The 22,668-nt window shown below is 34.8% G+C and overlaps 1 protein-coding gene across 20 annotated transcripts in view; it reads right to left on the bottom strand.

Moving 5' to 3' along the window:
- The window catches only part of CCSER1 (coiled-coil serine rich protein 1), a 1,462,495-nt gene that overhangs the window by 835,728 nt on the left and 604,099 nt on the right, over positions 1-22,668 (bottom strand). For 11 of the 20 annotated variants that reach the window (XR_008524637.2, XM_054554165.2, XM_054554167.2 and 8 more), the window contains one exon: positions 2,260-2,376. The exons of the other annotated variants lie outside the window; for them this stretch is intronic. Coding sequence is in view for 10 of the 11 variants with exons in the window: in XM_054554165.2 (XP_054410140.1) it covers positions 2,260-2,376 (117 nt within the window). In the remaining variant the exon portion in view is untranslated. The remainder of the gene's footprint in view (positions 1-2,259; positions 2,377-22,668) is intronic. 20 annotated transcript variants of the gene reach the window in all.

The following is a 22,668-nucleotide window of genomic DNA, read 5'->3' as shown; positions in this document are numbered from 1 at the left end:
CAGGACAAGGGATCCAAGGAAGAGTGAGCCAGATCCTTAAAAATGGGCCCCACAGCCTCTTCAAAACCTAGTCTCAGCAGTAGCTTCCCGTCAGTTCCATTGTATCATATTTGTTAGAAGCTAATAAACATAGCCTTCACTCAAAAAATAGGGATTATATGAGGGCCTGAATACCAGGTAGCAGGGATAATTGAGGATCACTATACTCTGCCTATTGACCTCTAATTAACATCCAGTTAACATTCCTTTTACAGGTAAAATATACTCACCCACTCCACCAATGCCAAAAGTTTGATACTACTGTAGTACTTACTCAAATTAAATAATCTTGTCATCTGAATCAGATTCAGCCATGGTGTAGACACTTCAGGTCTAGTTCCAAAAATACATATCCTTGAATATAATCCCTCTTCATCTGAAAATTGGTAGATATTGGTTTCCCAAATACACAACAAATAATAATGATACAGATAGAGGGTAACTGCTTTAGACATTTCTGTTCAGAAAAGGGGAAATGGCAGGTGCAAAAAAGCCACTGGCCTGTAACAATTCTGAAGTCCAATTATGCAATTACTGGAAGTTACTTAATAAGGTCAAAAGACTTTGTATAATTCTCCATGGCTCTTGGCTTTAACTGCTGGGGTCTGGTTCTGCCCTCTGAGTCATCATTCAGTTGAGCAGCTCTCTCAGTCTACTCCCTATCAGCATAATTCTGAGAGTCCAAATGGTTTCTTCTAATTCTAAACTGTCTCTGTTCCCCCCTTTGTTCAAGCTGAAAATGTTTCTGCATCTATAACTTAAGAACTTCATGGGTCTCCTGTGAAGCTTCTTGGGGTTTATATCATTTGACAAAAGCCACATTCAAAAATCTCTTGAGATAAGCCCTTCTCTATCTTGAGCTCCTACTTCTATGGATGAGCAATAATGTCTTTAAACTTTCTAGAAGCTATAATAATGTTTCAGAGGACACAGAGGGTATGCTCTTAATCTCTTTAAGGGCTTTCTGAGTCACCAGCTTTAATCTTTCTGAGGTCTTGACGAAAGATTTTATGTATACCCTCACTTTCATTTTTGGACTACATTTTCCTGGAAGTACTCTGAATTTGATCTTTGATTGAAGCCATTTCTTAAATTTAGCATTATTTGATTTCTAGAGAGGCTGAGAATTTTCAAAGACATCACAAGTACTGGCTCCTCTTTGTTTAACAATCCTTCCTTTAATTTATCTCCCTACTCTATAGATGTACTGCTAGAGAAAACGAGACAGCACCTTCAACTCTTTGCTAAGACATCTCCTTAGGCAAATCGTCCAGTTTTTTAGGCACATTTTCTATTTTCTGCCTTACTTTAATCAATGTTGTTGTTAAACTTTCTGATACTATATAACAAGGATTATCTTTCCTCCAGTTTCCAATACCATTTATTTAAATCTTCTGAAAGTCCTAACCTACAGCCTTATTGAAAACTATGAGACACGTAGCAATAGCTCCGTCAAGGCACTTTCCACTTTCACTAACATCCTCCTTGAAATCTACTGACCAGATCCAAAGTTACCTTCATATTTTAGACTTATTACAGCAGCATCCTACACTCAGAATAAAAATCTATATAGGTATCTATTGTTAATTAACAAATTATCCCAAAACTCAGTAGAGTGGAATAAGTTTCAATTATTTCACAGTTTCTGTGGGTCAAAAATTTAGGCCTAGCTTACATTGGTGCCTCCAGTTCAGTCTCTCATGATGTTGGATTCTAACTCCTGGCTAGGTGTATAATCATCCCAAAGCTTGACTCAAAGATTGTATCTACTTACTCACAAGGTCATTGGCAGGCTTCAGAAAACCTGTTTCCAAGTAGTCATTTGGACCTCTCCACAGGGTGGCCTTATGACACAGTACTGGCTTTTCCAAAGTGAGTGAACCAAGGGAGGGTGAGTTAGAGCACCCAAGACAAATGCCACAGTTGTTTGTAAACTAATCATGAAAGTGACAACTTATTTCTTCCATATTCTATTCATGTGGAGCAAGTCAGTAGGGGAGGAATTATACAAGATCATGAATACTTAGAAAGGAGAATCACTGGGGCAATCTTAGACACCTATTAGAACTTCCTTGTTTGGTCAGGCATGGTGGCCCATGCCTATACTCCCAACACTTTGGGAGGTCCAGGTAGGTGGATCTCTTGAGCACAGAAGTTCGACACCAGCCTAGGCAACATGGCAAAAAAATACAAAAACTAGCCAGGCATGGTGGCACACACCTGTAGTTCCAGCTGCTCAGGAGGCTGACGTGGGAGAATTTCTTGAGCCCTGGAGATGGAGTGAACTGAGATAGCACCACTGCACTCCAGCCTGGGTGACAGAGCGAGAACGAGACCCTTTTTAAAAAAAAAAAAAAAAAATTACCTTGTTTAACTACCTTGGTACTTTGAAAGTACAGTTAACTTTTACTAAGCCACATGAATAAAAGGCAACTTAGATATGAATGATCTAACTTTATAAAAACTATATTTTCTTAGATGTAGTTAATGATACCAACAAATACATTCACAAAGAAGTTGCCTTTTAAGTTTACAAGGCCAGGGCAACTACCTGGTTTAGTTCAGCATGTGCAACCTGGAATTCAATTGATATCTAGTGAGAAAAAGGTCAAAGGTAATTTTCAAAGTAGAGGAACTAACTGTTTAAACTGATGGCATTATTTAGATCATCAGTGAAATTGCAAATCCAAAGTGTAAGTGCAGTCACTTTATGCTGCCTTTCATGAAAAAAAAAATTGCTCTACATTTGCACTTGCTTCTTTTAGAACTGTGAATGGTTGCACTACTGCTAAATTCTTTATTTTACCTAAAAAAAAGAACAAACTTAGAAACACATACAAGCAGGACAGTGAATCTGTTATGCCATATCTTTTTTTAAATGTCCTTCTATGGAATCAAGCCAGAAGGCTTTGTTGGCAAATACTGTGATTTTAAGATAATGACTATGATATAAATGTTTTCAAGTTTGAATGATACACAGAGTGTATGTGAGATAGCTGGGCACTGTTCTTTCATCAGATAAGTGACATTCAGCTTGCTCAGTAGTACAATCACATAAGACGGGCAATTCATCTTAAATTGGACTGAGTGCTAAAGTAGTTATGAATTGCTTTAGCTCTCCAAACTACAGAGTATAGATCACATCTCGTATGAGCTCTAGTGAACAAATATTAAGGGTTCTTAGGTGTCATATATGTTTTATATCTTTACAGTGTCCCTATTTCTGTATCAATGGAGAGAAAATACATATGAGTTATTGCCAAAATGTGTGAATACAGAGAAGGAATCCAGAAATTTTTTTAAAGCTGTATTAAATTATGTGTGTAAATAAAATTCAATTTCAATACCAGACAGCATCACATAATGACAAGGTAATTTTGCTTATCTTTTTTTTTTACTTTTTAGAGACAGGTTCTTGCTTTGTCACCCAGCAGTGGCATGATCATAGCTCACTGCAGCCTGGAACTTCTGGGCTCTAGCAATTCTCCTGCCTCAGTCTCCTGAGTAGTTGAAACTATAGGTCCACATTCACCAGGCCTGGCCAATGGTTTGTGATATATTCTTTGTATATTCACTAAATATAAGTAATATATTAAAATGAAATAGATTGATCGCTTTCTGGGTGAACATTCAGATATTTTACTTCTCCTTATTTAGTTGCACCTGGTGTTACTTAGCAGGCGTGATCCTCAAGAATTCAGTTGTAAATAAAATTTCTGCATAAAGAACGTTATACATGAACTTGGGAAATTATGTGGACAGAACTTTCAGGAAGTTATTTTCACACATAGAAAATATTTTCATCTGCACTAGGAAGACTTATCTTCTATGTTCAAATATAAGTAGGCTGGTTGATAGACACTGATTGCTTTGTCTAGATTTTGGCATATGACAAGTCCCCAAATTTCCAAAAATTTATGCTCTAAAATTTCCTCTCTAGGTTACTTAATTACAGACACACACACAGACACACACACACACACACACACACACACTTTCCCTTTTTTTTCCTACAATGCCTTTAATGTTCCTGCTAACCTCTTTGGTGTCAAACACCAACCCTCACAGGAACCCATACAGCTGAGAGTCATAAATTTCTTAAAAATTATCAAACAGGTCATGCTTACCTCCATATATCCATCTTTCTGCTCAGGATAGCCTTCTCCTATTCGGTAACATATGACTCATTCTGTAAAACTCAACTCACATATTATCCTCTCTTGGTCTAAATTAGATGTCTGACTTTTGTATTTAGGTAAAAATCTATTATAAGCCTTATCAATGTATCAGTCTGGCCTATCATTGTATATTTTCTTTGTTTATTTTTTTCTTTTCTGCTCCACTTTTCACTAGTCTGCAATTTCCTGAAGCAAATAAACCATAGCTTAATTGACTTTGCAATCCTGTCTATAGTGGAGTGACTGACAAAGAGTAAGCATTAAAAAAAATTATATGAGGGGAAAAATGGAAAAGAGGATCACTCTCCTTCAAATCTCTATCCCAAATACTAACAGAGAAGAGTACGATGCAATCCTAAACAGGTTTTTATGTTACTTCTTAATTGTCAAAGATCTGGAGGGAGCCTTGAGTAAAATATCTGTTTATCAAATGTTCAATAGGTCAAGATATGTTTAAAGAAAATCCATATTAGGATGCTCCCCAAGGAGGCAGAAAAGAAATTTATCTTTCACTGTGTTTAAAATCTGCATATATATGGATCGTTAATAAGTGCCTTAGGATTTTATGCAGTAATTCAGAATCCTTTAAGGAGATCAAAGCCCATTTAAGAAGCCATTTTTGTTAAAAACAGGTTTCCCAAAGGCCTTGTACAGCTTGTTAAATGCTATGCCAATTCAAGTTTGATACAGAAACTCCTCTAAGAACATAGCAGAGAGTTAATTAAGTGAGTTAGCGACCTGTTTGCTAAGAATTATGTTCCTGATTGGAAGGAAACTTGGACGGAGGCATTTTACAGAGACTTGCAGACACACAAGGTTGTCATGATTTTTTTTCTCTACTTTTCGTTTGGGAAAAGAAATGAGCATAGGCCACAAAAGGAGAATGACAACAGTGAGAGACCTCATAGAATAAAGAAATATTATTTTGAATTAGTTTTTCAGGTGGTGAGAAATATATATTGTTTAACAGTAAAATGCCATTAAAGTATTTGGAAGGGACACAGGCCAGCAATAAAAAGAGCATGAACTGCTACCAATATCTAAGTTAGATGTGACTTTTTTAGGAAGTCATGGATTGGGAGCTTTCAACTAATTCTCTAGTTGAGAAAAATAAAGTTTTTAAAACTTAGAATAAATTAAATAAAAATTTCTTCATTAGTCCTTAAAATGTCCTATATCTTATAATTGCCTAAGTTGCAAAAGCCAATATTACAATTGATATTTTAAGATTCATATATTTACTTCAATTATTCAGTTCTTACAGAGAAAACATTATGACTGATATTCTGCTTTTCTTTCTGTTTAAATAAGGTTTGCCATTATGTTCCATGCAGCCTATACTCCAAAATCCAAAATTCAAGCCTATACACCATCTTTGGGTGACAATTGATGTCTCTGTAGGTATAAAACACCTAAGAAAAATTAATCAGTATTATTTGTGCATTCCATAAATTCAGTCTTATTATTGAAGATGATGTTTATATTTAAAGACCAAGTATTGATTTTTCTGTATAGCAGATGAATAGCTTCATGGATTATAGTTCTACTCATACTCTATCAGTCAAAACTAATTCTGTTAAAAACAAACAAATAAAACACATTCTGTTTGGTGGTATCATCTCCTGAAACACTTCTCATTTTTTTATTAAATAATCATGTGTTAAGTACAAGCTTGCTCTCATTGATTTTTACAATCTACCTGGAAGGGAAGACTTGGCACAAGTTCTAGAAGTATATTGGGTGTTCAGAAAAAGAGGATGAGGTGGTAGGAGAAGCACATTCTAGGAGAACACAACCTGGTGAGTCAATATAACTTAGTGAACTGTTGAAATGTCTGTTTTTCCTGACATGTTTTCCTTCTTTCCTCTCATTTTAAGCAAGGAACTAGGTTTAATTGAAATAATCAATGTGAAATTAGAAGCTCTTTATAAAATCCTAAACATCTTAAAAGCTAATGCACAGGACACCAGAAAGTTATAAGAAAACATTTGAGAAATGGATGGCTAGGAAATGAGGAAAAATTCCTAAAGTAGACAGGAGGAGAAGTGTATTGGTTCAATGAACGAAGGAGACCTAGTGCTTGTTCCTGGCATCATCTGGGGAGAGGGCAAAGACTCAGTGAGGAAGAGCTACCTTGTTCACTCTTGACTTAATGAGCTAGATCCTAGGCAGAGGAGTTTCTAGTTCTTCCCAAAGTGCTTACGTCTCTAGCATGGCATGAAATGGGCAGAACTGTGGGACATAAACGGGCAGAGCCATGGGACTTAAATGGTTGACGTGAGTGTGAACTGATTACCAGCATCTCGATGGGACTTTCCAATGGATACATGGTTTGTAAAATATCAAGACAGTGACAAAACTCTGTGGTTGAGATAACCCACAAACAACTGAAGTTATACTTCCTACCATCACTAAAGGATGAGCACTTGGAGTTAAAATTCAATTGAAAGAACATTGAAACAATTTTAATATTGTTTTTCAGTGCATCTGTTTGCTTCACCGGCTCCTATAAATAGTGGAATCTACAGGAAGCACCAGGGACAAATGGCTCTCCTCCCAAATCTTCCAGGCTGTGTAAGATTAGTAGTCTACTGCCTGACCTCTCTCCACCCGTGAGTCCTCCGTGATTTAAGGTACTCAGTAGGTGGAACTAAGCCCCTTTCTCTGGCAGTGGGTTCCCTAGTTTGTATTATGAAAATATGCAAATTCACAAGGAAAATTATGAAAATTCTCACTATAGAGAGTTGTTTTGGTTGGTAGTACAAGAAATGATTATAGAAATCAGCTGCTGCTTTAATGTCTTCTCTTGGTGTAAGCCACCTCTTCTCACTTTGACAATTTACAGTAGTCTGTTTCTTGCCTCCTCGAGGTTCTGATCACTGCTCATATTCCTTGGCTCCTCACTGCATCACTCCAATCTCTGCTTCCATTGTCACACTGTCTCCTCTTCTGCGGCCTCTGTCAAATCTCTCTCTGTCTCTCTCTTACTTGTGGTTGCATTTAGGACCCACCCACATACACTGGGATAATCTCCCCATCTCAAGATATTTAATTTGATCACATCTGCAAAGAATCCTTTTTCAAGTAAGGTAACATACACAGGCTCCCAGATTAAGGCATGATAACTTGGGAGAACCATTTTCAGCTCACTACATGTATTTTTTCATATTACACAAAAATTGGTATGCTTATTTTCGTGTGAAATAACAAAAAGGATTTGGGGCTTTTATCTAAGTGCTATTATTAGAAGCCATAAACAGTTTACAGAGGTGATGCATAATCAAAGTTTTATTTGTAAGTGATAACTATGACTACGCTGTAGAGAACTGTTTTGGTTGGTAGTGCAAGACATGATACTAAGAGGACAGGGAGAAGGCAGTCCTGGATGTGCAAAAATAGTGATTCAACTAAGGAGAACCAACAAGTAACACATACAACTTAAGTTTGTCTCTGTATTAGTTTGTCTTCATGCTGCTGATAAAGACATACCCAAGACTGAGTAATTTATAAACAGATTTAATTGACCCACAATTCAGCAGGGCTGGGAAGCCTCAGAAAACTTATGATCACGGTGAAAGTGGAAGCAAACAAGTACTTCTTCACATGGCAGCAGCAAGGAGAAGTGCCAAGTAGAAGGAAGAACAGCCCCTTATAAACCATCAGTCTCATGAGAACTCACTTACTATCACAAGAACAGCATGGAGGTAACCACTCCTATGATTCAATTATCTCCTGTCGGGTCCTTCCCATGACATGTGGGGATTATGGGGACTACAATTCAAGATGACATTTGGGTGGGGACACAGCCAAATCATATCAGTCTTCTAAAATGTTAAAGCTTTTCATATGTTGGTAGTTTCTGAAATTACTTTCTTTATATGTTTTTGTATTTCCTTAACCTTTTAGAATAATGAGATGACCATAATTTGACCTTTCTTGATTATTCTCAAGTTAATTTGTCAGCCTCCTTAAGAAATGGCTACAGAAATCAGCTGATGCTCTTGGTGTGAGCCATCTCTTCTCACTTTGGCCATTCACAACACTTTGAAATTCACTTCATCTGTAATCTGCTATTCTTACAACGATCCAGAAGGAAAAAGAGTCCATTCACTGTTTAAATTCAGTTACTTAATGAATGCCTAACCCAAAGCACTGCCTTTAGGGAAGCTTTGTGTCAGATTATTTTCCAATTCAATCCCAATTTGGGGTAATGTTTATAGATATGAACTCCTAAAAATTACGCTTACTCAGATCCAACAGACTAAATCAGTGCATTGTTGTGTTACCATTTGAAATTAATATATTGCTGACACTGGCATATGGATAGTTGAATAAATAATCAGAATTTATACATATCCATCCTATAACTTGGAGGCCAAATGACTAGGACAAGTGGGAGCATACCTGTATTTTATTTACTGAATAATACTTCATCTAGTCACAAAACTTTACTTCTGTATTAATGGTTAAAAGCTGTATTTTCCCTATTCATTCATGTATTTATTTGCTAAGGAAGACTTAAAGAACACCTGTTTAAATTCCAAGCAGTGTGATCAGATGAAGACACAAAGATAAATAAGATAATATTGTTGGTCTCATTGTGTTTTTAGTACTTTTGCAGTCAGTGTGAGCACAATTAGGCTATTTCTATCATAAATAAAACCATAAAGTTCCATACAAGTGTGAGGTACTTTTATCATCTACCATTTATTCAGCATCTACCAGAGACTGTTAAGGGATTTATATGTGGCATTTTAATTTAATTTTAGAGATTCCTGTAAATTTATTTGGTATTGTCATTTCAAATATTCACATTTATCCAGCTAATTTTTATTTTTCCTTCAAGTCTCAGCTTAAATACCACTTTTCTCAGGAGGGCTTTCTGATTCTGAGAATAGATTAAGTACAACTTACACTTTATTTCTGCAGTTCTCTATTACTTCTCTATTACCACACTATGAGTATTTGTTTGCTTCTTGTATATGCCATAAAACAGAAAGCTTCATGCATACAGAGACTTTGTTGGCCGTATTTGTTTTTATAACCTCAGCATCAAACTCACTCACAAGTGAGAGATTACATAAATTTAAAAACTTACCTGTAGTCCCATAACAAGAAACAGAGCATAGATTCAACTTAGATCTATTTCTAAAACCTGTATTTTTAATCACTAGACTATTTGGTTCCTTAATGATATAGAACATTTCTATTTGTTTAAACTGAGTATTTTTCATACATTGAAAGTCTGAAATTTTTTACTAGTATTATTATCATAAACTAATTAATAACAGCTTAGTCAAAATGATTGTTCTATGTCCTAATAAATTATAAATAGTATTATTAGATTTACTTTTTGTTATTTGTTCAAATATTAATAAGGAACAATATTTTAATTTTACAATTATGATATTAAGTGCTGTAAAAGATCTAAAATGACAAGATAAAATTAACATTACTGAAGAAGACTTCAGATTTTATATGACAGGAAAATACAAATTAGCTCATATCTGCTTCTACTAGATGTTAACTGTAAGATATTAATAGTGTCATTAATTCAAACATTAAAAAAGAATAAAATTATGTACAGTCAGCATTCATATAATACATGAACAGAACTTGACAGTATTTTAAAAATAATTTACTGGTTGAATTCACAGTTACTTTTCAACCCAAAATGACACATATTACTTTATTTACTAATATGTGTCATTTATTTACTAATATATTCATTATATATCCTTCATTTCTTATTTTATAGGCAATAATTATTGCTTACAAGACTGTTTTAACTTGGTATATTTTCTTCATAGTAAAACTAAAAAATTCCTAAAGAAATCCATAAAGCTTCTTAGTGAAATATTTATACTTCATTTATAATCTTTTACAATATTAAAATGTAATAATTTTAAAGAAAATATTCATATTAAGTAGTTTTATACAGCTGTTTTAACTATATGTATACAATTTTCTGTAAGTCAAATTCTAACAGTTTGTAAATTTTTTGAAATTAATAATTTTGCTCTTGATTTGGTCATTTTTAAAAAGTTAGTACATCTCTGTGGTATATATGTGGTGACGATGAAAGAAATTGTCAGAAAGAATTAAATCAATTTTGTGTATACATATTTCAGTATCAGATCATGAAAACCACAGTGGGATACTACAAGGGACAGACAATTTTCTAGTTCTTCATGAGTTCTTTGCTGGAGTTGCCTTGCACTAGCTTACAAGAGCTGACTGGGCTCACCTTTTCCCAACTCCAAATTCAAAGACATGACTTGGTAGCTTGAAATTGGCCATGGTGCAACAATAACAACATAGAAATTTACAAAGTCTACGAATCATTTTGTTTGTTTGTTTCCTTTGCAAAGAGTTGACTATTAAATGTTTACCAGCACAACTCTGGTTCTGACTATTTTGCTTCTGAGACTATTTCATCTCCTTCTTAATCCCGTTCTATTTATAAAATTAAGTCACTTTTACCGAGGTAGCATTTTGTCCTATTCCCAATATCTTTAAAAAACGCAATGTTCTAGTTATCCTCTCCATTTGGTGAGATTTATTGAAAAATCAGATTCAGAGATAAATAAAACATCATTCTTGAGTTCAGATTAATTACAGTCTATTAGAGAAACACATAAGAAATCATTCCAATGCTGTGTCATAATTGAGCTTATTTTGAGGGTTACAGAGGATTAACATAAAAGAAAGATATCTACTACTTGGAAGGAAGCATTGGTGTCTAGAAATACCGCTAAGGGAATTTAATAATGGATCTTTGAATTTAGGATGACTAAAGGTCATATGGATGGCTTAGAAGGAGGTGCAAGATGTTCCAGTAAGAAGACAAAAGGGAGGTTTAGAGAAAAGAGACTGGAAGGAGTGTATAGGGTGTTACTAAAAGAACATAACAGAATGGGAAAAATTCAAATACAATAGCATGAAATATTATTAAATCCCTTCTCCCCTTAGACAGATTATCCCCTTTAGCCATCACCATGAGATATACAAACTTCTCTCAGTTTGCTATTTTAACCATCCTACTACACTATTTTTGTGTTATTTTTCTATTCAACATACTATATTTTAATATCTTCAAGAACAGTAGCTATATCTGTCTCATTTTATCATCCTTTGCAGAATCACACACAATATCCTATGGTTAGAGGGACTGGGTATATATCTGTTGATCTGAGCATAATTATATAACATCATTGAGTGTGTGTTGGAAAAAACACTTAAAAAATAACACCTGATTTGGCATCATAGTAACACTAATTTTTTATTTCAGAAATAATAAAATTAAGTATGAGATGAACAGTAAATTTCAAAACTGCTATCTGAATTATATTTGAGAAATTTAATCTGCTTGTCTTTTTTTCCCAAAGAAATGATCACCTATCATGTATTTATGTATTTGGATATTTATATATATTGAATCACAAACATTTTATTTTTCCCCAAATATATGTCTTAAGTTTTTTATTCAAAAAAACTGTTTTAAATTACTGTTATTTCCCCCATTAGCATATCAAAGATAAAAGACACACATTAATTTCACATCTCTATTATTTTTAATACAAAAATATAATTCAGTTATTTTCTTCTTAATAGGAGCATAGGGTCTGGTTCTTGATGTCAGAAACAAGGACTACACACCTGTAATCCCAGCACTTTGGGAGGCCGAGGCAGGCAGATCACCTGAGGTCAGGGTTTGAGCCCAGCCTGGCCAACATGGAGAAACCCGGTCTCTACTAAAAATACAAAGTTAGCCAGGTGTGGTGGCATATGCCTAAAATCCCAGCTACTCGGGAGGCTGAGGCAGGAGAATCGCTTGAACTTGGGAGGTGGAGGTTGCGTTGAGCAAAGATTGTGCCATTGCACTCCAGCCTGGGCAACAAGAGTGAAACTCCATCTCAAAAAAAAAAAAAGAACAAAAGAAAAAGAAAAAGAAAAGGAAACAAGGACTATTGTACAGCTCGTTGTCTTCAGTCCCACTTTGAGCTTTGCCTACATCACATTTTTACCTCATCCATTAAATCACACTTAAATGTAAAAGGAAATATTGAGATTTAAAAGAAAAAAACTCCATAGTCTCTTTGATGTGCTCCTTGGCTTAGTTCCCTACTGTTAAAACTGAGTTTGAAGCACTAGCAGCTAGTCTCCTGTTTGTTCCTGGATTCTACCTTGCAGCTAGCTCCCTGATTAGGAACTTGATGTGGACTCTTCAGCCATTTCTGGCACTTGTCTGCTTCCTTGGTTGAATGGATTAAGTGCCCATGATTCTGGAGCACTACCTAGAACCAGGGTCTCATTACCTTGTTAAATAAACTTTATAGGAGGCCATTGCTTTGGACTAAGCTCCTGTACTAGGCCCAATAGACCAAACCAAAATGAAGTCACTCATGCTAAAGTTCCATGACATCAACCTGAAATTAAGTTGTTTATCTGACCTTATAAATCGGAAGACTGAGAGATATAATAGCCAAATCCCAAGCAAGCCAGTTTTAACCTGAATGATAAGGAAGTTCCATCTGCTTTAACCTTTACAAGGACAGTAACTTTGAAACAGCCAATCTGCTTTTTGGTTTCTGTTTCTGCTTTCCCTTGGCTGTCTACACAACCAAACTCCTTTTCTCAGATAATTGGAACACCTACTCTATTTTATAGAATGGGGTTTTGCCTCATTCCAGAATCACAAACAAAAATCAGTGAAGATCTCTAAATTGAATTCGTTCTAACTTTGTCATTTGTGAATCTCTTATCCAATTCCATTTTAAAAGTGAGACAAATAAAAAGAAACCATGATAAATGTTCTTATATAAAGGAAAATAATTTTTTTATGATAAGGGAGCAAAGAAAAGTTACTTCCAAATTAATTAAAGTTCTAGTCTCGGTTAAATCTCAGTTTTCATAAATTTATTTTCAGTTTAAATAATATATTAATATCAGTGGAATAAAGTACACATAAGCCTCCTCTGTGTTCCTTATCTCATTATTTTAACCTAACATTCTGCTATACTTTCAAGAAGTACTTCATGAAACTTAAGAAAAACTTTGTTCAATAAGTACTTAATAAAAATCTAAAATATGCAAGGCACTTAGCTAGATATTTTAGAAGATACAGTAAAGTATATGTATACAGTTCTTGTCTCCTGGTAATTCACAATTTGGCATAACAAGAACTAGGAATATAATTTTTATATCTTGCCAAGTCTTCTAAAAAATTGTAAGAGAATTGATAGGTGTGTGTCACAAATATATCAAAATTAAAATTAGAGGCTATTTGGCATATGACATAAAGCTGTCAGTAATAATCAGACATATTATATATTGTCATAAAACACAAATCTATAGTGAGCTCAGAAACTAACACACCAAAAAAAGACTTTCTTATTGGCTAACTTCAATTTAAAAATTTAAACAGGCTATTTTGATTTTTAGGAATGATGCCTCAAGAAACATTCCTAAAAATGTTGAAAAGTTGTTTGTATTATTTTTGCATTAAGAGTTGAATATGGAGAGGAAAGTTATGTTTATGAAACTTACTACGAAGTTACACAAACCATAGAGATGATATTTAGAATTTGGAAAGAGAGTAAACAATTTTCTATTAAATGTTTTCTTACATGCTTTATTTTACTTATTTATTTGTTTTTTTGAGACACAGTCTCGCTCTGTCGCCCAGGCTGGAGTGCAGTAGAGCGATCTCAGCTCACTGCAATCTCTGTCTCCCGGGTTCAAGCAATTCTCCTGCTTCAGCCTCCTGAGAAGCTGGGATTACAGGCGCCTGCCACCACGCCTGGCTAGTGTTTTATATTTTTAGTACGGAAGGGGTTTCACCATGTTCACCAGGCTGGTCTCAAACTTCTGACTTCAAGTGATCCACCCCCCTTGGTCTCCCAAAGTGCTTGGATTACAGGCGTGAGCGACCGCGGCTGGCCTTCTTATGCATTTTAAAAGCTAGGTTTTTAGGTAAAATGAAAACATGTTTTGAGTAAAACAGGAAATACACTTTAGAAGTGTAAATTCCTCATTGCATATAATTTAGCCAAAGGAGCAAGGATTGTTAGATATTTCCCTGTGCTTAACTTCATAAGGTAACTGGTGTCCTTTTATTCACAAATTCCTTCAGAAGGTTCAAGTTTTTGTTTATTTAATACAAATCACAGTTTACAGTGTTTTGCATTGATAATATTTCTCTTTCAAATCCATTGATAACTCAATTGGGTTTTCATTCAAAGTTAAGAATGTAATTTGTCCATTTGTTATCTAAAAATACAGTATTAAACAGAATATGTTCATTTTTCTTGTTTTTAAAATATCTGTAGAAGTGCAGAGGACACAAGACACAAGACTTCTTCAGCATTTTATCATCTGCCAGAATAAAGTGCTAATGAAACAAGCTAATGGGTTTGAGTCACTTAAATCCAAATTTAGCAAGTATTTACTAACTATTGGTTAAAAGACACTGCTAGATGGGATGGCAGGTACAGAGAGATGAGAATAATGTGATGTATGAGAGTGGGAGCTATAATGGAAATATGGGAAAATAAACTTATGCCTATAACTATAGTGACAGTAGAATAAGTTCCATAAAAAACAGATATATCTGGCACTGACTCTTACTTGTCTATCAATATGCACCCCCTCTTGTTCCTCAGTTATACCATCCTGATATTATTTGGAGTAGCAAAGTATCCAATTAAAACACTACATTTTCTAGGCTTCTTTGCAGTGAAGTTTGGCCAGTGTGACATAAGCAAAAGTGTTATGTGGGGTTTCCAGAGTAGCTCCTTATATGAAGCTAACTCAGCTGGCAAGTATGGTTTTTTCTCCTTCCCCATTTCCTCCCAACTACAATCTGGAACACTGATGTGATGGCAGGAACTCCAATAGCTGTATTAGATTATAATGGAGTCTTTAATTCAGAAGCCGGAGATGAGGAAAGGGGAGCAGAATGTTAACAGGACTCAGGGTCCCAGACAACTTCCAGGAGCAGCCCTATGCTCTCCAGACTGCCTACCTTCAGACCAAGTTTTATGTGTAAGATTAAATTCAACAGGGTTTAAGATACTGTTATTTTCTGTTTTTGTTTTATTTGTCTTATTTTTGCAGCTGAATGCTATTTCTACTAAAACAAAGTACTAAAAATGCTAGCAAAATGTTCAAGTCAGAAAAAAGATTTGATGTAGTTAAGGGAAGAAATGGGTATATACGAGAGGACACTGTTTCCGAGGTGAGTGACACTGTAACCTCACCATAATGGGTTGCATTAAGGTACAATTCAAGATTCTTTTTTTCTGAACCAGGTTGTATCTTGAGTGACACAAAATTGTCTGGCTAATTATGTGCAACCTGTGTAAACTGGATGAAGACAGGGACTGGATCAGAATAAATCCGTTACCAACCAAAGGATCTTTTGACCAGATAATTGAGTATCATCACAGAATAGCATATTTTCATGATTTTTATTAATATATTCCTAATAAATCCCCACCTCTCTGCATAGATATATATGCTCACACATACACACTCAGGTAAATTAGTAGATTATATATACATAAACGTATGTGTTAAAATACAACATGAAATAATTTTTTTAGCAAATATTTATTAAACAGGTTTTCTGTGCCAGTCATTGTTGCATGAGCTAAAGATACATTGATGAATAAGTCCCTGCCCATGCTAAGCTTCCATTTTACTGAGCAAAACTGATTTTAAACACATGCATACAATGTAATGTCAGGTCACAAGGGGTTTGTGCTATGAAAAATAATAAGTGCCATGAAGAAAAACAAAACAGAAAATGAACCTGAATATGGCAGCTATTTTAGAAGGGTAGTTAGGGAAGTCTCCTTTGATTAGCTGATATGATTGCAAATTCTTAAATACAGTGATACAATGAGCTATGTGGTAATGTGGAGAAAGGATGATGCAGACGGAAGAAAACATTAGTATGACTACCCTGATGAAGGAGAGAACTATGTTTGAGGAACAACATGAAGGCCAGCAATGCCGGATCTAGAAAAGACTTGCAAGATAAATCAGAGATGAGATTGGAAAAGCTGCCATGGGCTAGAACATGTAAGGCCTTAGAAATCAGTTTCACTTTAATCTTGCATTTGATATGAAGGCACTGGAGTGTTTTAAGCAAGGGAATGACACAATCCAATTTATTTTTTTAAAAGATCACTCTGGCTCCCATGTGGGAAATGGAATTACAGGGAAGACAAGAGTGGGAACAAAGAAACCATTGCAGTAGTCTAGGTGAGAAATGATATTGATAATAGTGTACGTGGAAGAAACAGACAGATTTGGAATATACTGATATATTTTCAACTTAGAGCTCACAGAATTGCTCATGGAATGGGTGTGAGAAAGAGTATGAAAAATCAAGGATGAATTTCTATTCTTTTTTCTCTCTCTCTCTTATTTTTGGCTTGAGCAACTGAAGGAAACCAAAATGTCACCCCAAAATTGCCTCTTTGACATAAAATTTATTTTTACCTGAAGGACATTAAAGGAGAAGCAAATGAGGGGAAAGCTCTCCATACCCTCTGTTTTTTTCTGCCTAAAGGCAGGATATGAATTCTCCTTCACCAGAGACAATTCTGATGCTTATCAGCTTAGAGAGGCAACAGGGGAATCTACAAAGAATCCTTACACCATTAGTTTTCTCCTAAAACCGAAACCTCTTTCCTCTGTTCTGTAATCTCTCTATAAATTTACTGTTCTTTGTTGAAGATGCTATATAAGCCAGAAGTTCTAAGCCACTGCTTTGTTGAGGTTTCTCTCATATCATGTGCAGTGCACATGTTAATACACTATGTTTCTCTTGTTAATCTGCCTTTTGTTCCAACTAAGAACTTATAATTGAGGAAAAAATTATTTTTCATTTTTACACAATGAAGTGGTAAATGAAAATATTTATTGAGATTGGAAAACAGATTTGGAGACTTGGATAGAAATAAATTTAAAATAGCAAAGTAGGTATCATGGGATGAGAATCAAATGTTTTGAATGGTTTTTATCAATTTGGAGATTCCTGGTAGCCATCCATGTGGAAATAGCGAGTAGGCAATTGAATACATGAATCTGAAACTTAGAGAAACCTGAGCTGGAGATAAATAATTGAAAGGCATCAGTCAATAGATGGCATGAAATCACCCAGGAAATGAGTATATCTGGAGAAGAGGCTGTAGAGGGAAGAAGTGAGATGAAGGGAAATACAAATTTACACACTGGTTCATATCACTCCAGATCAAACTCGAACACTTTCACCTCCCAAGAAGAAAACTGCCCCCACTATTTGGAAAATGACAAGCTAAAAATTAGAGCACCAAAATTTGTAATAATAAAATTGTAAATATTACCTACATAGCTGATTCAAATGTAGGTTATCACATGACTCAGGCCCAAATTACCTAAGCCCTTGGAATTAATCTAGAAAGACTCTCCTCCTGTGAATTCAAAATACAGTGTTTCTTAAATGTCAAGGTAAAATATGTAATGAATTATTCCACACAAACAGACAGGTTCCCTGCAATTGTAAAAGAACTATATATATGCTATTAGAGAAATAGCATAGCATAGTACTTACAGGCATGAGTTTTGAAATCAATTTGGTTCTGCCATTTATTGGAGGCGTATCAGAGGTATTGAAGTATTTGAGTCTGTTTCTCTTCATAGAAAATGAGGTTGAAAATGCCTAGCTTAACTCATGGAGTTGCTGTAAAGTTTTCCTCAGAAAAGCATATGTAAAACACATTAAAATGCGTCTAGCGCATTGGAAGTGCTCAATAAATTAAAGCTTGTAATATAGCTACCTTTTAGACAAACCACATGTTCAAAGGCAATTTGTGGCTTAGCAGGGACAACATTCTAAACAAACAATTTTTTGAGCAAACATTTGGAACATGGTCCATTCTAAAATTATACCTAAATATATTAGAATTTTTAATAGACATAACTTAAAATGTTTTAAAACAAATCTTATATCCTATACTTTTTAATTTTTAAAAAGTCTGCTAGGTTATCAATTTCTTATATGCTAAGTCTAAAATATAAACACAGATGTAAAATAATGCTTTGTTGTTAAGAAAAAGGAACACATAGCTTAAAATGAACTCTATGATATTAAAGAATAAACTTGCATGTGGAAAACAGATTTCTCAAAATGAATATGTTATGTAACAACGTCAACACCAAGCAAACGATAGAAAATAACAATATCATAAGTCAATAATCCAATAAGACAAATTCAAATGCTTTAACAACTATTTAATATCCTATTAACTACCATTAATCTTTGTAAATATTTTTCATTGGTTTCTTAAATCACTATTTATATTGATGTTTCTGTGTACTTTTTTCCCTCAAGGAGCTCTTGAGAAGAATGTAAACACCATATGTTACATAGTGTTAGGACAAAATTATAATTACTCAAGTCAACAGGTAATTTATATCTGAATAAGTGTAAAGATACTTTAGAGGCAGCTGTTACCACTTACACTGTTTTTACCACATAAGAATGTATTAATTTATGTAGCACATAACCTCATTATTCAACATGAATATATTGAAAAGCTAAATTTTGTGTATATTAACAAATCTCATCCTGTATTTTTTGACTAAAGCTTTAAAACAAACTCATAAGACTGTAATGTTATTAAACCATGGGGCTTATGGCAATGTCCTACTTTTTTATATGTGTAGTTTATATTTGGCTGTAAGAGAAAATTTTAGAATATGTGAATCTTTATATATCTGAGTTTATGCACCAATTTTTGCAAAACTTTACTGAACCTTTTGTTAAATCTTTTCACGAAATAAATTAAGCATAGTTAAAAAAGTTATTTTCAGCATAATATAGAAATGATTACTAATAAAGTTCTGATATTTTCCTAATAGACAGGGTTTTATTAAGATATATTTGAAAGAAAAGATAATTCCAATTTATTTAATCAGATCTCTTCTTAAACACTTAATGACTAGTTTCTATGTAACAAGAAAATTAAAAAGTTAAATGAAAATTCATAATGCTAACTGCAATTTGGTCCTTTCTGTGAAGATACAGACACTATTTACCAATATTCATATAAAATTGAATGTGTACTGTTTATTATGTTTTATGATCATGTGTACAGTATTCAGCTTGGTTTTGGCATAGAATTGTTCTTCAAAATTCTTTAAAAATGAACATTAATACTAAATATCTCTATATCAGCAGAAAGTATAAAGAGGAGCGTTTTAAGATAAGTTCACTGTAAAATTTGTGAGCACTTTGAGAGCTGGCAGCAGCTGAAGTAAAAATCAACACATACACTGGAAAGCAAATAGTCTCAAGAAATCTGAAACCTGAGCCAGCAGTGTACCTCCTTGCCCTCAAACAACCCCACATTTACTCTGGGACCATAGAAAAGCTGTGCACCTAAGAAAGTGGGAGTAAAGATGGGGCTGGCTAAAAGGTTAGCTAAAAGTACTCCATGTTCCCAAGCAACTTCTCCTTCCGTCCCTAGCAGACTAGGAGTTTATTCTCTACAGAAAGAAAATTAGATAAGCTCCAAATTGAAGAAACATCAGGCAAAACTGAGAAAGAGAATATCCTACAGAAAACAGGTAGATTAAATTAAACTCTGCATACTAAACACTGAAAATCTCATAACCCCATCCCTTCCCCCACACCTCTCTTTTTTTTCTCTGCTCTCAGCCTAGCTCCGCAGTTTATCCCCTCCAGGCAGAAATCTTGTCTGGTATTTTGTTGCTATAGTTTGCTGACTTTCCAAGAAATTTTGATTTGCTGACCTCCAAGAAATTTTGTAAGCTATCAAATATTCTATAATAAAATCCTTTCTGTTTAAACTAAGTCAAATTATTTTGCCTGCATCTAGGAAAACTGACCATTATTTCAGGTAACTTTCATTCTAGAATTGCAAAGATGGCTTGAAATTATTGTTTGTTAATAAAAGAAATGCATAACCTTGTTAGGATTATGATCTCAATACACGCCAAACCTAATAGAGGGATGTTTTCTCATATTTTTTCTCTCTTTGCTTTTCTTTTTTTATTTTCTCTCTCCCATCTCCCTTACCCTCCTCTTCTCTTCTCTCTACCTCTGCCTCTTCCTCTACTTTGATCTTTACCACTCCTCAGTTATATCAAACAAATGGATAGTCAGAATCATGCTTAAAATAAAATAGTACAGTAGTTAAAACAGTAGGGTACAGTAGTTAAAACCAGTCTTCAGAATTTTAAGGACCTGAGTTGAAATGCCAGTTTGGTCATTTACCAGCATTGTAACCTGCAGTCAGGATACTTAACTATTCAAAGCTTCAAATTCCTTATCTGTAAAGTAAAACAATAGTCTGGTGTATTAAGAATGAATACTCTAAGCAAGCAGGCAGTTTTCAGTACCTAAAACTTTCAGTGCTTGGTTATGGAAGATCTTGAAAAAGATAATATTTATAAACCCAAATAGGCAGTTAACAGAAATGCAGTTATCTCAGACACTGATTATCAGATAAATACCAGCTAAGACAGTAGCCAGGTTTTTAGAATAGAGGACAAGATCCTGACAAAGAAAAAGACAACCTGACGCTGAATTCCCTACACCGAGTTAGAGTCTCAAAATGAATTCGGACCTAGGATAGGCTGAGCTATGCTGACATTGGTAGAGAAAAAAGAGGATAAGTTATAGAAAACTTGGTAGGCTGATATTACGAGTATAGCTTGATAGGATTTGTTGTATTATTTAAGTTCTCAATGGCTAATTTTATTAAATGGATATTTTATTAAATCACTACTGTAAGATAGGATAAAATATGTGAGAGGAAATGAGAGGTCTTAAGTGAATTTTTTTCATCATTAATTCATTTAACAATTTACTCATTCATCTATTCACAGTATACTATGTACTGGTTCAATACTAGGAACTGAAATAGGGAATATAAAGAATATAAAATATATCTGCCTTTAAGAACATTTGCGTCTATTGGGAGAGATTGTAAATAAATATAATTACAATATAATTTTATGGTTTCATATTAGAAGTTTGATTAAACTACTTTGAGGCTTCAGGGAGGAATTCTTGTAGAGGAGGTGGCATTGAATTGAGCACTAAATGGAAAGTACAAGTTTTCTAGGCATAGGAGATGGAAACATATACCAAAGATAAATGAGGCCAGGCGTGGTGGCTCACGCCTGTTACCCCAGCACTTTGGGAGGCCGAGGCGGGCAGATCACGAGGTCAGGAAACCAAGACCATCCTGGCTAACATGGTGAAACCCCGTCTCTACTAAAAATAAAAAATGAAAATAAAAAAATTAAAAAAAATTTAGCCGGGCGTGGTGGCACGCGCCTGTAGTCCCAGCTACTCGGGAGCCTGAGGCAGGAGAATGGCGTGAACCCGGGAGGCGGAGCTTGCAGTGAGCCGAGATCGCGCCACTGCACTCCAGCCTGAGCAGCAGAGCAAGACTCCGTTTCAAAAAAAAAAAAAAAAGATAAAAAAAATAGCTTGTGTAATTCAGCACAATGGAAATTCCTTTCTCTGTATTAATATAATAATCAATTAGCCACTGAGGGGGAAAAGTGATGTGCATTGCAAATACTTACACAAGCAGCTCAATATTTATGGACAGAACAAAGGTTACTTGGTAAGAAATAAAATCCTGATCTTACTTGTGTGATATTACTGACTGTGACAGGCAGAATAACGCTTCCCGCCCCACTCGACAGATATCCATGGCAAAGAGGAATGAAAGAATCAGATGAAATTAAGGTAGCTAATCAGCCAACCTTGTAATAGAATTTTCCTGGACTATCTGGGTGGACCCAGTGAATCACAAAGTTCCTTAAATGTCAAAAATGGGAGACAGAAGATGACTCAGAATCAGAGAGATGCAGCATGAGGAAGACTTGAGATAGCCCATTGCTGGTTTTGAAGATAGAAGGGGCCTACAAAGCCCAGTAATGCAGGCAGCTTCTAGAAGTTCAAAAGGTAAGTAAACAAACTGTCCCTTACAGCCTTCAGAAAGAACTCAGCCAGGCCATCATACTGATTTTCTTTCCATGAGACCCATTTCTGACTTCTGACTTCCAGAGCTGTAAGATACTAAATGTGTGCTGTGCTGTTCTAAGCCACCAAGTTTGTGGTCATTTGTTACAGCAGCAATATGAAACTAATAAATAAACTATAACTTTTTAAGATATAGCAGTACATAGATATATATATTATACATATAAAATGTATGAATTTTTAGTACATATTTATGATAGTCTAGATCACTAGTCCAACCTTTTTGGCACCAGGGACTGGTTTCATGGAAGACAATTTTTCCATGGATAGGGGACTTGTTTCGGGATGAAACTATTCCACCTCAGATCACTAGGCATTAGGTTAGATTCTCATAGAATCACACAACCTAGATCCCTCATATGTGCAGTTCACAAT

This window comes from Pongo abelii, chromosome 3 (assembly GCF_028885655.2).
Source record: "Pongo abelii isolate AG06213 chromosome 3, NHGRI_mPonAbe1-v2.0_pri, whole genome shotgun sequence".
NCBI classification, from domain to species: Eukaryota; Metazoa; Chordata; class Mammalia; order Primates; family Hominidae; genus Pongo; species Pongo abelii.
Note: the sequence above shows the minus strand (reverse complement) of the source record. Positions and strands in the feature narration are given on the sequence as shown.